Raw genomic sequence first — 13,651 nt, 5'->3', positions numbered from 1 at the left:
AGTCAGACCCGTGGCTGATGTCAGACCCACGGCTGGTGTCAGACCCGGAGCTGGGTGAACTGGTTGCTTACTACGCAGCTGCCTTGTTCTCACTATTGTGTATTTCTCCCCAGTATAGTCAACCCCCCCCCCCCAAGGCCCAGTCTAGTCATTCCCCCCCAGTCTGGTAACCCCCTCCCCCTATCTCCCAGTGCTCCTGCATGCATGGCAGTCTACACAAGCTTCCTCTGACATATAGGTAGTCTGTCATCACAGAGACAGTTGGGCTCACAGCCAATGATGCCACATTGCTCTGCTGAGCCCTGATCCCATTTCTTATATTGCACCAACAGCCCGGTTCCCTGACGTGAATGGTTAGAATATCTCTTTGAGCGCTGATACTATGATGCAAGATTCAATGCTAGGGATTTCCCCGGCCAATTCCAGAGGTTAATTACTTTAAGTAATGTAGACTTGTGAATTATTGTATTAAACTCTCAGCTGGAGTTTCCAGATAAATGATCTGCTCACTGCCCTTTGTCTTGTTCATCTGCCAGTGTTCACGTTGCGTTTATGTTTTGGGAACACGGTGCGGTCTAACTGGTGCAGAGTTTCACCGTAGCGTCGTTGTTTCTTTCTGATTCATCAACAGAGCAGTGTGACCGACGACAAAAATGACGACAAATCAGTTACAACAACCTTTGGTGTCAACCGTCCCACCATCTCCTGCTACTTTGACAGTAAGAACACATCATTTTTCCAAATTGGATTCATTGTACTTTAACACAGCATAGAGTTAACCCAAAACACTGGACTGTTGTCCTTCAGGTGCCACACGCTACCATTTGCGCTGCTACCTGTATCAGGCTAGAGACCTTCTGGCCATGGATAAAGACAGCTTCTCAGGTGGGTCAAAATTCGACCATGTTAATCCTGCATAGCATTTAAAATGTCAGAATTCACCACCAAACTGACCACCAATGACTCCAGACTCCAGAACACTTGCTGCCGTGCCACACCACACACTGCACCCGACTGGGTTGCCAGTCCCTGAGGTTTCACACACACTAGGGTCCCTATTTCCCAACCATATACACTTAAGTGGAATCAAACAGACTGGTCGCCATGGGAAAGCTAATATGAAGCACATTGAAAGTAGTACACAGGAAAGACAGAATAACATTTTATGAACCTGCTGTGGAAAAAAAAGAAAAAAGAACGAATGTTGCTCGGAGTACTAGCAGAGTTTTATATATAACAAAATCATAAAAGTGAAGCCTTCGGAGACATAATAGTAGCGTAACCATAGCTGAGTTTGCGTCAGGAAGGGTAAAATACGATGCTTGGCTGTTGCTGGGAAGCCGCTTTGTGTGCGATCGTCCCCGAGTGAAAGTGCGGATTTACGGCCGTGGGCACAAGCGTCGGGGTAGCAGTCGCCCTTTGAATTGTCCTTTCGCTGTAGCCTGGGATGGGCTAAAGTTGAGTCAGGCCAAACGGTCCGCTAATGAACGGAATAAATCAGAGGAGCGACAGCAATTAGGTAGACGGTGACATTTAGGAAGCCGTTCCAGACCGCAGCTCATTAGACAAGGCGTGAAGTGCTGGGCGGGGACTAAATGAGGACAGTTGATGTGCAAACATTTCGCTGCCGCGTCTTGGCCTGTCGCACCTTGTAGCCCTGGAAACGGAAAGCAAAGCAAGTGCAGCTACTTCGCGTGTCTTAGCTCGTGGGGCCGACACGTGCGCTCAGACGGCGGGATTACCCGCGTGCCGTGACATATGTCTGCAGTGGAGAAGGGGGAATTGGCGCTGGGAGTGTGGTTAGCTCTCTGGATACACATACTGATATAAACACTGAAACCGCGCTTATCAGGTGGAAACTGCTAGTCTGTGTTACAAATGAGTCTCCAGATGCTGTGGGTGAGAGCAGGGGCTTCTGTTTCACTGTAATCTCTTAATCTGGGAGTTGAGTGATGGCTCCTTTGCTGCAAAGGACAGACTTGTATGCTTAGTCTAAGAGGCTTGGTGAAGGCACGCAGAAAAGGCAGATTTCTACTGCTTCGCCAGAATGCCTGGATGAAGAATCTGTGGATTATTGCTAGTCAAGGTGTTCCGCGAGGTGTTTGAGCTTCAGCAGAGCACCGAGTGTCTTCTCATCAAACTGGTGTCATGTCTGATGTAATCACATTCTTAAAAGAACAAAACACTCAAACTCACAAATGCTTTGCTTGTTTTTAAAACTCGAGTCAAAACCATTTCATATGGCTCAACCAGTTATTACACAATGGCCCTCATAAATGAATTGTGGGCATATTGTCCAAGAACTCGGGAGATGTCATGAATGACAGCGAGGCTACACCAGGTCTGGATCAAATAAACTTAAGCGATCGAGCCCCAGAAACCTTGGGAGGCTTCGGTTTTTCACTCAACGTCTGGGCTATTAAAGCACCATCAGCACTCCACGTGTTCGGTGGTGTTCAGTGGCGTTCGGTGGTTATTACGGATGTCCAGCATAAATTTCCTCTGCCTGGAAAAGCCACAGCAGCTAAAAATAGAAAAGGCACCAAAAGAAAAGAGAGCAGAAAAAGAGTGAGGTGCGTGTGTTTGTGGAAGGGGCTGTGACACCCTGCTCTTTTTCCAGGGCTTTGACGAGATAATGGAAACTGGGTTAGATGGGCTTTACATTTGAAGCTTAATTTCAAGCCCACAGGGCCATATGAGAAAACATGGCAGATCCTTTAGAAAATTATGAGCCCGGTATAAATCAGCAGGCCTGGTGCAAATCTTCAAATCGTTCTGGGGTCAGTCAGATTCATGGGACACACTGTAACTCTGTTTCAGTAGCCTTGGGGAGCGGGAATAAATCAAGCCCAGCCTGGAATCACTTGTCCCGAGCAACCGGGCTGGATCTAGCGAAAGTATGACGGATTGCACACGGCGTTTAGGATGGAGCCAGGGTTTAGACCCCGGCTCAGCCACTGGACGGGAATCGGAGCTGCGGAGAGTCCTGGGCCAGATGCAGGTCTTCTAGACTGACACTTCGGCAGCTCACTGCACTCAGTTATGATGACAGCAATTAACATTTCGAACTCGGGTCCCACTGCAAGATGGATCACAAATCCAGAAAAAGGAACTGGAGCTTCACAACACTTTTAATTTAGTGACAGTGGCAGTGGTCCACACCCCAGTGCCAAAGAGCTGTTCAGAGGCAGTATGCAGTCTTGGATATAGGGCACAGCCTCAGTTAAGACCAAGGAGGATGTACCAGTTGTGTGCAATTTAACCCAGAAGGCCCTACGCGCTGCACCATGGCCAATACCCCAGTCTGTTTAGGGAACGTGCAGGCAGATGCTACCGTTCATGATGGAGAGTGTAAGTACTGCAAATGGTTGGTGAGCGAAACATGGCAGCATTTCCTCCATCCATCTCTGTCCACCACCATCCACCTCCATCCACCTCCATCCATTACTCCCGGCTGCTCAAGTGTGTGGCGGCACTCTCCAGAGTCTTGCGTGTTTGAGCCAGGCGTGTGGGCGTCGGCCGCCGTGATGCTGTCCCCTCCCATAATCCCCAGGGGCAGAGAATTTATTTACTCTCAGCAACCCGATTAGCCCCTGCCTGTATTTATTTCCCATTGACTCCTGGGTAACGGCGCACTCTCCACTCGGCTTATTTAGCCCTGTTTATTTGAGCCAGTGCATTTTGTGGGAAGGGGTATAAGGACGATTGTATGTGTGTGTGCGTGTGTGTGTGTGTGTGTGTGTGTGTTAATCAGGGCTGGGAAAAAGCAGGTCTGGGTTTTTTTTTTATGTGTTCCCCTCCCTAGTGAAATTATCCCATCGAGGCTGCTTTACGTAGACTGGAATAATAAACTTTTGAGACGGTCCCTCCAGTTGCAGGCATTCCTTAGCAGTTTATGTCATTTTGTTTCATTTTGCTCCCTTCAGAATATATAACTTTAAGTCTCTGGCTGTCTCAAGGGGCAGAGTGTTCAAATGCATGTGTGCACATTGACAAGCACACACTCACACTCTCATCTACACACGCTCTCACATCCACACACACACACACACACACACACACACACACACACACACACACACACACACACGCACATGCACTAACATCCACGGACAGCCACACGCACACGGTGCCCTCACACAGGCATGCACTTGTACAGACATTGCATAGAATGACCAAAATTAAAAATGCTCAGTTTTCTTGCACCATAACTCTGAATATCTCCACGTCTCTTTGGTCGTGCGGCTGGACCTGCATTCCTGGCTTTGTCACCCTTATTATAGCATCAAATAGAGACAAAGTTTATTACACTCAATGATGCATTGGAAGCCTCTGAGTAAAAACTTTCATTAACTACTAAATCACTTGCTGGCAAAGAGCTCTGGCCCGTTTGTGGTTGGACATCCTAGCACTGGAAGCTATTTCTTTCATTTTTATTTGTCTTGCAGTGCACACATAAGGAAATCTGCAGTATTAAATTAACACCTACTGTTTAACCTGGCCGACAATAAGCATGCTGTAGTTACAAGTGCCTCCACTGCAAGTGATAATTTACCCTGAAATTTACCGTGTACTAAGATCCAGCTAAGCTGTACTGTACATTTACCTCACATCCAACAGGTTCATCTTAAGTCTCTCCAGCGCCATCAGCTTTATCTTTTTCTGACTAAAGAGTGGTGCTCCAGTGCTGATTGTTGACCTCTGACCTTCCTTTGTAGATCCCTACGCCATTGTCTCTTTCCTGCACCAGAGCCAGAAGACAGTAACTGTGAAGAACACCCTCAACCCTACCTGGGACCAGACACTTATCTTCTACGAAGTGGAGATATGTGGAGATCCCATAGTGACTGAGAAGAGTCCTCCTAATGTTGTAGTGGAGCTGTATGATCAGGACACTTATGTGAGTTTTACATTGTGAACGAAGAAACAACCCTAAAAACCTAAAAAAGTACCTTAAAATACATTAAACTGAGCTCCAGTGTTCAGGGAGAAATTCGACTGTGTGTGTCTAAACACAGATGGTTGATGATTGGTATTGGTGCCTAATCTGGGGAACATCTGAAGGGTTCTGGACAGCGTGACTGTTATGTTCTGTGATGAGAGTCTGCTTCACATCAGTGGATGCTGCAGAATGTTCCCAGATCAAGCGAACAGGCACGTATTAGTCCCTGTCATTGGATTGTTACTGACCTCCGCACTTCGCCCTCCATCCTTTAGGGGGCAGATGAGTTTCTGGGGCGCTGCATCTGCCAGCCCTCTATGGTGTCCTCTCCCCGCCTAGCCTGGTACCCCATCCGGAAAAGTGGGAAGGACGCCGGGGAGCTGCTTGCTGCGTTTGAGCTTTTACGCAGAGACAAGGTATGGGCATATCATCATCATCATCATCATCACCATCCAGCGATGATGGCTTCACCCTCAAAATAATAAATACCTATTCAGACTCAGAAAAATAGTGTGACGTTGTGGTAATAGTCAAGTGGGTTGTACATCATACATAACCAGATGCATAATTATAAGAATCAAAGACACTGGAAAACAAAATGGACTCAGAGATGAAGCGCTCTCGCACACATCACCTAGACCCGTGCGGCCGGGCGGGCCACCACCACAACTCACAGCCGGTGCTTCTTCAACCTTGCAGCTCCCACAATTCCACTTCACTCTTTGGGGCCATTTGCTTTAGCACAAACATTGTTAGAATTATCGAAACTTCCTAAGCCTCTACGTGCGATTAGCACATCAGTTTAATTTCGGTGTATTTTGCCTCCAGAAGGCTACACTTTGTTCAAAATGACAGCATGAATAATATAAAACGTAAATGAAAAGACAACAAAATGAAAGCTTGTATACCACTGTACAACAAAAAATACATGAAAACAAGAACTAATAGGATATGGGAAATAAATGTAGAAAAAAATTATTGTTTTAGGTCCCCATACCACGACTTTCTCTACCATTATAATCCATAATATCTCCCTTCTCACATCCTCCCTTCCAATCCAAAGCAGGATAATGTTTTAGCGTATTTCAGAATTGTATCACCCCATTTCGACACCTTGAACCATTTCAATAACAGATCGCTGTAGTTTACGCTGGATAAATGTTTGACAATTTACGACTGTTGCCTGGATTATTCTGCATCTTAATGAGTATGGTGAAAAACACAGAAGACCTCAGCAGTAATGCAGCATGACCCATTTGCTCTCGACTTCATGCGTACGTTTCTGAGCCGACTGATCCTGGGTACATGCACTCAGGAAGGGACTGAACTGTAAAGACGTGAAGTACAGATGTGATTTTAATCACTTTAAGATGATGAAGTCTTTGTAGGCTTTGCTGTGTTTGTAGGCTGTGGTTTTACACTGAATAAGCTGTATAGTATAAATGTGTTACATTAGGGAATTATGTGTGTGTGTGTGTGTGTGTGTGTGTGTGAGTGCATGCATGTGTGTGTGTGTGTGTGAATGTATGTGTGTGTGTGTTTGTGAGTGCATGTGTGTGTTTGTGTGTGTGTGTTTGTGAGTGCATGCGTGTGTATATGTGTGTGTGTTTGTGAGTGCATGTGTGTGTTTGTGTGTGTGTGTTTGCGTGCGTGTGTGTGTGTGTGTGTGTTTGTCTGTACGAAGGGCGTCTAGGTCCCAGGAGATCACTGTGTGCTTTTTGATGAGTGCTTGTTCACATGTGAACGGGCCACATTCCCAGCTGCTACAGACTAATTTCATAATGTCCCATGAAGTCACCACTTAATGTTGAGACTGATTTTTTTTCTCTGTCCAACTGTCTGTCTGTCTGTCTGTCTGTCTGTCTGTATATTCATGTTTGTAGCCTGCCATTCATCATATCCCTGGTCAAGAGGTCAGTGGTGTTCTTCTTACTGCATTGTACACGGATTAACACACACACCCAAAGACACGTGCACACAAACACACAAACACACACACATAAACATGCATACATGCGCACATGCACACTCACAGAATTCTGTTCTCCTCTGTTCTGAGACACAGGCGTGCACTGTTCTTCAAACCAAGCATGACAGTAATTAGACTGAGCTGCTATAAGTGGTAGAAACATCACTGTACCTGGATAAGTTTAACTGGCTTAACATTGCACTTGGACCAGTTTAACGGCCTGCCTGAGAATCGCTGCTCTCAGATCAGCCAAACGGCCGCATCTGTGCAGTGTATGCTGCCGGCAGGCTGATTGGATATGCCAGTGTGTTACTAGAATGCCAGAGGCCCCACCCAGTCCAGAACTGCCCACCTGGCACCAGTTAGTGCAGCACAATCAGTGGGAAATTAAATTAGAGTCCATGCGTACAGCATTAGCCAGCCCACCCATGTACTTGTCCACACACGCACACACGCACACGCACACACACTTATATGTCTATTGTCAGATTATTTTAGTTTAAATTATTATTTGGCTTTTTTCCAGGGGGATATTCCCCCACATTCCCACATCATGGATGAGGTAAGTAAAATGCAGATTACATTTCCTTGATGATCAAAATTGATAAATTACCAGCTTACTTATTAAATTATTGTGACAAAGACCAAGCGATACTTGCTGTCTACTGTAGTTTTGAATACACTTTGTCTCTTTCATCTCCTCTTGCTTTTTAAAAAAATTCTCTCATTTTTTGTCTTAAAGCTTGTTTTTCCAGTGGTTCTCTCTGAAAGTCTACATGAGCAATGGGTAAAAGACACACACACACACACACACACACACACACACACACACACAGCCATGTTGCAGGAAATCACCACAGACGTACAAACTTCAAACACAATGCAGTTTACAACAGAGCACAAATCATGCACCAAAAGTATTAATCCCAGACAATTAAAAAGATGCAATACTTCAACAAGACTGAATGCTGACCTGGGACTGTGGTTAACTGCGAACAGAGCTGTGATTTAGATGCTTTATGCTGGGCTGTGGAGAATGCCTGACCAGTCAATTTACACTCCCATATCCTGGAATCATCTTTACAGATGTCTGTATTTCTGCTCTAGAAGTTCCCAGACAGCAAACATACAACCAAACAAACAAACTTTAAACGATGGTCCTCCTTAAAAATGAGGACATATACAACGCTTGTCAATCTTCTCTGACGTGTCCCAGAGTAATTTGGCTGATTTCACTTTTGTTAAAGGAACCTTAAGTCTGAGTGACGTCTGTCTGGCCTCATGGATGCTCCTCTGAAACACACCACTGTATCGCTGGCAGCTCCGCACAGTTTGGAAATTGCAAAAATGAGCAGCATGTCCAGTTTTATGGAGCCCCAGATTTTTGGTTTAATATTATAATGCGCAAAAGTTGTTTGCATCATGTTTGCAACTAAGGCCTGTGTGCTACACATGCTGCCTTTGTGTAGGTCTTTTATCATGCTGTTGGGAAAAGTCTTTTTAAATCATTGAACTGTTTCTGGACTGCTTTTCTTTCACAAAAATAAAAAGGCATTCTTTTAAATTTGTGATTCGGTTTAATAAAAGTCAGACGTTGCATATTATACTCTCAAACATCTGAGGCATATCACAGAACGTGCTCGTGCACAATGTGCCTTTGTATTCAAGAGAGGTGCCTGTTCAGCTCAGGGAACGATCCTGTTAATAATCCTTGTTCCATTTTTGTGGCATTTTGGCTAGCTATAGCTTATGTTTGAAATAACTGTGTTTGATTTCCTCTGCTTTTTTTGGGCCATGAAGTACATGTTTTATTTCACACCCATTTACAAATTTCACACCCATTTCATGCTGTTGTAGCCATTGCAGTTACGTCACCTCATCTTCCAGTTACAAACGCTGTGATATGAGCAATTTGGAATATCAGTGAACGCACACACAGCAGCAGTGACAGTCAATTGTGTCAGTGGTCGCTCTGTCTCTTCCTGTTATAGTGTGCATGATTCTTTGTTAGTTTTGAAAACCCGTGATTTTCTTTCGAAAGAAATAGGCAGCATGTGTCACGTACTGTAGCGCATGTTGAAGTGTCATGGCTTCATTTGCCATATATGTCAAGGTCCACTGTGGCACATTTCTTCTCTAAACGCTGTTTTGCATTCTGATTGGCAGCCAGAGGACTTGCCCCGCCCCCCTCCTCAGAGAGAGCCTAATGTCTACATGGTGCCACAGGGCATCAAACCTGTCCTACAGCGCACTGCTATTGAGGTTAGCATGATGCACAATAATTACTACTACTACTAGTAATAATAACAACGTATGTTGTAATTGTACCGTTCGCAAATGAATGTTCGATGTTCGATCAAATACAACCTGCCATGTGTTTACAGAAGAATTACAAAAACGTGTTGATGTCACACCTACCCGTCGCAAAGGCAACGGGTGTTTTGAAATGACCTTTGACCCTGTAGATCCTAGCCTGGGGCTTGCGCAACCTGAAGAGCTTCCAGCTGGCTAGCGTGACCTCCCCCAGCCTGCAGGTGGAGTGTGGGGGCAGCATGGTGCAGTCCTGCGTCATCCGCAATGCTAAGAAGAACCCCAACTTCGAGGTCAACACGCTCTTCATGGACGTGGTACGTCGGGGGCTCATGCTCCTGCTGTGCACCCCCACCCACCCCTCACACACACACACACACACACACACACACACACCCCGGTTCTGGGAAAGGGTGGGACCGACTCCAGTAGCACTGTTCCCTGTTATCCAGCCTCTCAGCTGCCTCTCAGCTGGAGGAGTTTCACAACAGAGCCATCCTCTCGTTGGACAACATGGCTTTGGTTGGTTGGTTTGTTTGTTCTTCGTTCCCCGTGAACTGAGAATAAACTCTGCCCTGAACCATCACGTAACCATCACATAATCATGTCCCTGGGATTTTATAATACAAAAACAGACAAACAAAATCATTAAGCGTTAGTTACATGTTATAAAAATTATCTCTAATCAATGGTAACTGAATCGTCATCTACGTTTGTTAACATATGTTAATGCTATAATTTCACTTATAAGTGAACAAATTATCAGTGAACAAATGTATGAATTTTTATCGGGCTTTACATGTCAATCAGTAACACTTCAGCAGCCCGGAAGGTGCTATCCCCACATCCCTGTTCTCCACGGCCTCTACCTGCTCGTAACAGACCTCTCTGTCAGGCTGAATAACCTAGGGTGTCATTAACAGTGGAAGAATATCATGCTATGAGATTTATATTACTGGTTTAAGTATGAGCTCTCCCTTGTGCCATTTTATTTACAAAATAAACAATGAGTTACTAATTTATCAAATCACTTAAAATATAGTATTTATTAAGGAGTATGATGTAATTAAATAGGCCTTGGCTCCTAACACCACCACACTAGGGACGCCGGCAAACACCGCTGCTTCCTCGCCGGTTCAGAGGCCCCATGTCAAGCCTGAAACGCTTCAGCTCACCGTGTGTGCTGGGCACGGTGGTGGCAAGACGAGCTTTTCTCTGATTGCATGTGAAACAAATGAGACCCTCGTGCGGCACGCACTACGGTCCCAGCCCACCCGGTCCCAGCCCCGGCAGTGCTCAGAGCGCTGGACTCTGCACTCTTCCTCTTCCTCTGTACACGATCATTTGGCTTTTCCCTTAGTGGCTGCCGAGGGAGGAGTTGTACATGCCTCCGCTGGTGATCAAGGTAATCGATAACCGGCAGTTTGGGAGGAAGCCAGTGGTTGGCCAGTGCAGCGTCCAATCACTGGAGGACTTTCGGTGCATTCCAGAGAGCCAGCAGGGAGAGTCCCTGGATGAAGAGCCTGGTAAGGACCCCGAAAAGACATTTATAGTAACAACAACATCAACAACAATAATAATAATAATATGAGTTTATTTGATTTGTACTTCCTTACAGATGAAGTTGCTATCACGCCGAGGGATGATGTCCTAATTGACATTGATGACAAAGAACCTCTCATTCCTGGACAGGTAGGGGTTTCACCTTTACGTGAACCTGTGCCTGTTCTGAAGGTTTTATGAGTACTTAGTCAACCTGTGACGCACAAGGATTGTTGAGGGGCGGTATGAGAAAATAAATACTCATCAAGAAAGGCTTCTGACCCATATACATACTGACAAAGCTAAGTAGAAAAAGACAGACCAATTTAGACCATATGAAAAGAGCCCAGGCTTTAACAAAGCATCCTTTTAAGGTTTATCAATTCCTTGCCTTGACTACACACTACAAATAACCCACTCTCCGTAAAATAAAAAAATTGTAATAAAATTAGATAAAAATAACATAAAAAAGGATCAAGAAGAGCTATGAAAATTGAAAAATTGTTTCCATGTCTCAACTTTGACCTTTTAGCTTTTTATTTGTTTAGTCACTGGAAAACACAAACAAAAACAGAGCTATGAGTCTGGGTTTGCATGGTTGAGCTCACTCCCTTGGCAATATACTGCAGTTGTAGGGTGAGTTTGTTTACGTTACTGACCTTCCCGTTTGGGCTGCTTTGTGCCTGGTGTCGAGCGTCTAATGTTCAGTGAGTGGAAAAAGGAATACCCCTTGTTAAGCACCATACCCTGTTAAGCACCATTAATGGAGTCCTTTTTTCTTTTTGTTTTCGAGCATCCTTCTCACCTTTTCTGTTGAGCCGGCCCGAGAGCAAGATCTAATTTGTTGTTGACATGGCGTGTTGTGTTCATCCATTTGCTGTGGAACGTTGAGTCAAGCATCTCTGGTAGCACAGAGTGGCACATTTTTGTAGTAATGAAAACGGACAGTCCCTTGCATTCTAGGACGTAAAAACCATTAATTTTGATTACCCTCTAAATTCCCAAGATAACATAGTTGCGGTTATTTAACATATCTGATTGCTCTACGTTCTGGTAATATTTCCCACAATCATTAGTTACACCAGTTGCGGCGGAGCTGGAATTGGCTGAATGCTACGAAGGACGACCGCACTTTCGACTAAGCAAACGTTTTGCTAAATGTGCAGTAAACACCCGTACCAGCCCCCGTCCTGGTCTCAGCTGGCTGGCGACCACAGCACAACCGGTTTTATTTAGAACTGCGCATTCGTATGACGGGAACATTTTTCTCTTATTTGTTTTCTGGCTTGCCTTGTCAAAGGACTGCCATCAGATGGCTTGTTCGGGTCAGAACAAATATAAGAGGAACCACAACCGCAGCCATGCATGTGAAAATCCCCTCATGGTTCTCATCTCTGTCCATCTGAGAATGTTCTGGAAGCAGAGGAGAGCCCCGGGGATGGGGGTGGGGGTGGTATGTTCCCCAGGATGCCTTTTCTGCATTTCTTCTGGATGGGATGTGTCCTTTCGTGCCTTGCGGGAGTGCTCCAGCCTTTAGTGCTGTACATCTTTCATGTGTTGGGTTTGATGGGGTGCACACTCGCACTCTGCCATGTGTGCGGCCTCACGACGCCTCCACTGTCTCTAGCTGTGCCTGGTTCGGGCACATGGTGGTGAGACTTTTTGCTCACAGCGGCAGAAGCTACTGTTTGGACTCTCTTTGGGTCTTTGGCTTAGGTCATCTCACGGGGAGTTCTGTGCCTTTAGGGCATCCCCACAGTACAGACCCTTGGTTCTCCACAGCCTGTGCTTTGTCAAACCTATTTTAGAGAAGTCGAGCTTCTTCACTAGGACATTTTTTGCTTGGACCAATGGTTTCAGGCTGATGGTTCATAATAGGCCTTGGCCTGAACCTTTGTGTATGACACATTGTCTAAAAGAGCAGGGTTATGTTCAATGCTGTGTATTTAACCAGTTTGGATATGCATAAGCTATACCAAGCTAACAGCAGTACAGAAAAGTCAACACACTGAGTGCTCTGAATTATTTCCACATCTTTGAATTCCTTGTGTTTTCTGCTGTGGGGGCAGAGAGCAATAGAGAGAGTTGGACTATATACTCCCCAGGGCATTAAAGGAAACTCGAGCCTCATCATGTCCCCAAAGACTCCACTTTGGCTCCAGCTACAACCCCGAACTGGGATCTCGTATTCTGGTGGAAAAAAGCAGTCTTTGGTAAAGAGGTCCATGTTTGTCACTTAGCGCCGGTCTCAATGAGGCCAAAAACAACATCTTGTGGGGAAGGTTGACACGCCTTTGGTGGCTTTATAGATTTGCCATGGTCCCGACTGGGATACAGAACATAACTTCAGGATCCGGGTGCTAAAAGCGGACGGCCACATAGAGGAGCTTTGAGGAGGTTTCTGACATGGGGCTTGAGGAACCCTATAGTAAAGTGCTGAGCTTGGTTTCACCACACACTGTTCCTGGGTGGATTTGCCTGGAGGGTTTAATGTGGGTGAAGCACACGTGCTGTGATGCAGGACGAGGTGATGCAGCATGCTTTAACATCTCACTGCACTCCGAGTAAGTTGTAATACAAGTGTCCCGTGTTAGAGATCAACTACAAACAAATGGGCATGGTACTAATTAGCTGATCCTCATCGCATGCCGTGGGGAAAGCCGGCTCAGTTGTATACATAATGCCCTGGCACTATACAGCAGAAGATGCTATGAGGATTCAGTCCTCCTTCTGATGTGGTGAGTCATAGGCAACTGTGCCCCCCCTCACTGCTTGTTCACCACAGGCGCCACAGCAACCCCCCCTCCTCCGTCCTGCCACCCCCGCCTCCACCTCTCCGCCCTCCACCCCCTCTCTTGGGGTCAACACCAGGGGAAAGAGAGCACTTG

General features: G+C 45.7%; 1 protein-coding gene across 12 annotated transcripts in view; it reads left to right on the top strand.

The window, feature by feature from the left end:
• Positions 1-13,651, top strand: part of dysf (dysferlin, limb girdle muscular dystrophy 2B (autosomal recessive)) — a 56,934-nt gene that overhangs the window by 23,897 nt on the left and 19,386 nt on the right. For all 12 annotated transcript variants that reach the window (XM_076973382.1, XM_076973379.1, XM_076973378.1 and 9 more), the window contains 11 exons: positions 632-719; positions 808-885; positions 4,719-4,900; positions 5,218-5,358; positions 6,826-6,855; positions 7,438-7,473; positions 7,654-7,698; positions 9,078-9,173; positions 9,377-9,538; positions 10,582-10,747; positions 10,840-10,913. In XM_076973382.1, coding sequence (XP_076829497.1) covers positions 632-719; positions 808-885; positions 4,719-4,900; positions 5,218-5,358; positions 6,826-6,855; positions 7,438-7,473; positions 7,654-7,698; positions 9,078-9,173; positions 9,377-9,538; positions 10,582-10,747; positions 10,840-10,913 — 1,098 coding nt within the window. The remainder of the gene's footprint in view (positions 1-631; positions 720-807; positions 886-4,718; positions 4,901-5,217; positions 5,359-6,825; positions 6,856-7,437; positions 7,474-7,653; positions 7,699-9,077; positions 9,174-9,376; positions 9,539-10,581; positions 10,748-10,839; positions 10,914-13,651) is intronic.

The sequence above is a fragment of the Brachyhypopomus gauderio genome, chromosome 14 (assembly GCF_052324685.1).
Source record: "Brachyhypopomus gauderio isolate BG-103 chromosome 14, BGAUD_0.2, whole genome shotgun sequence".
In the NCBI taxonomy this organism is placed as follows: Eukaryota; Metazoa; Chordata; class Actinopteri; order Gymnotiformes; family Hypopomidae; genus Brachyhypopomus; species Brachyhypopomus gauderio.
Note: the sequence above shows the minus strand (reverse complement) of the source record. Positions and strands in the feature narration are given on the sequence as shown.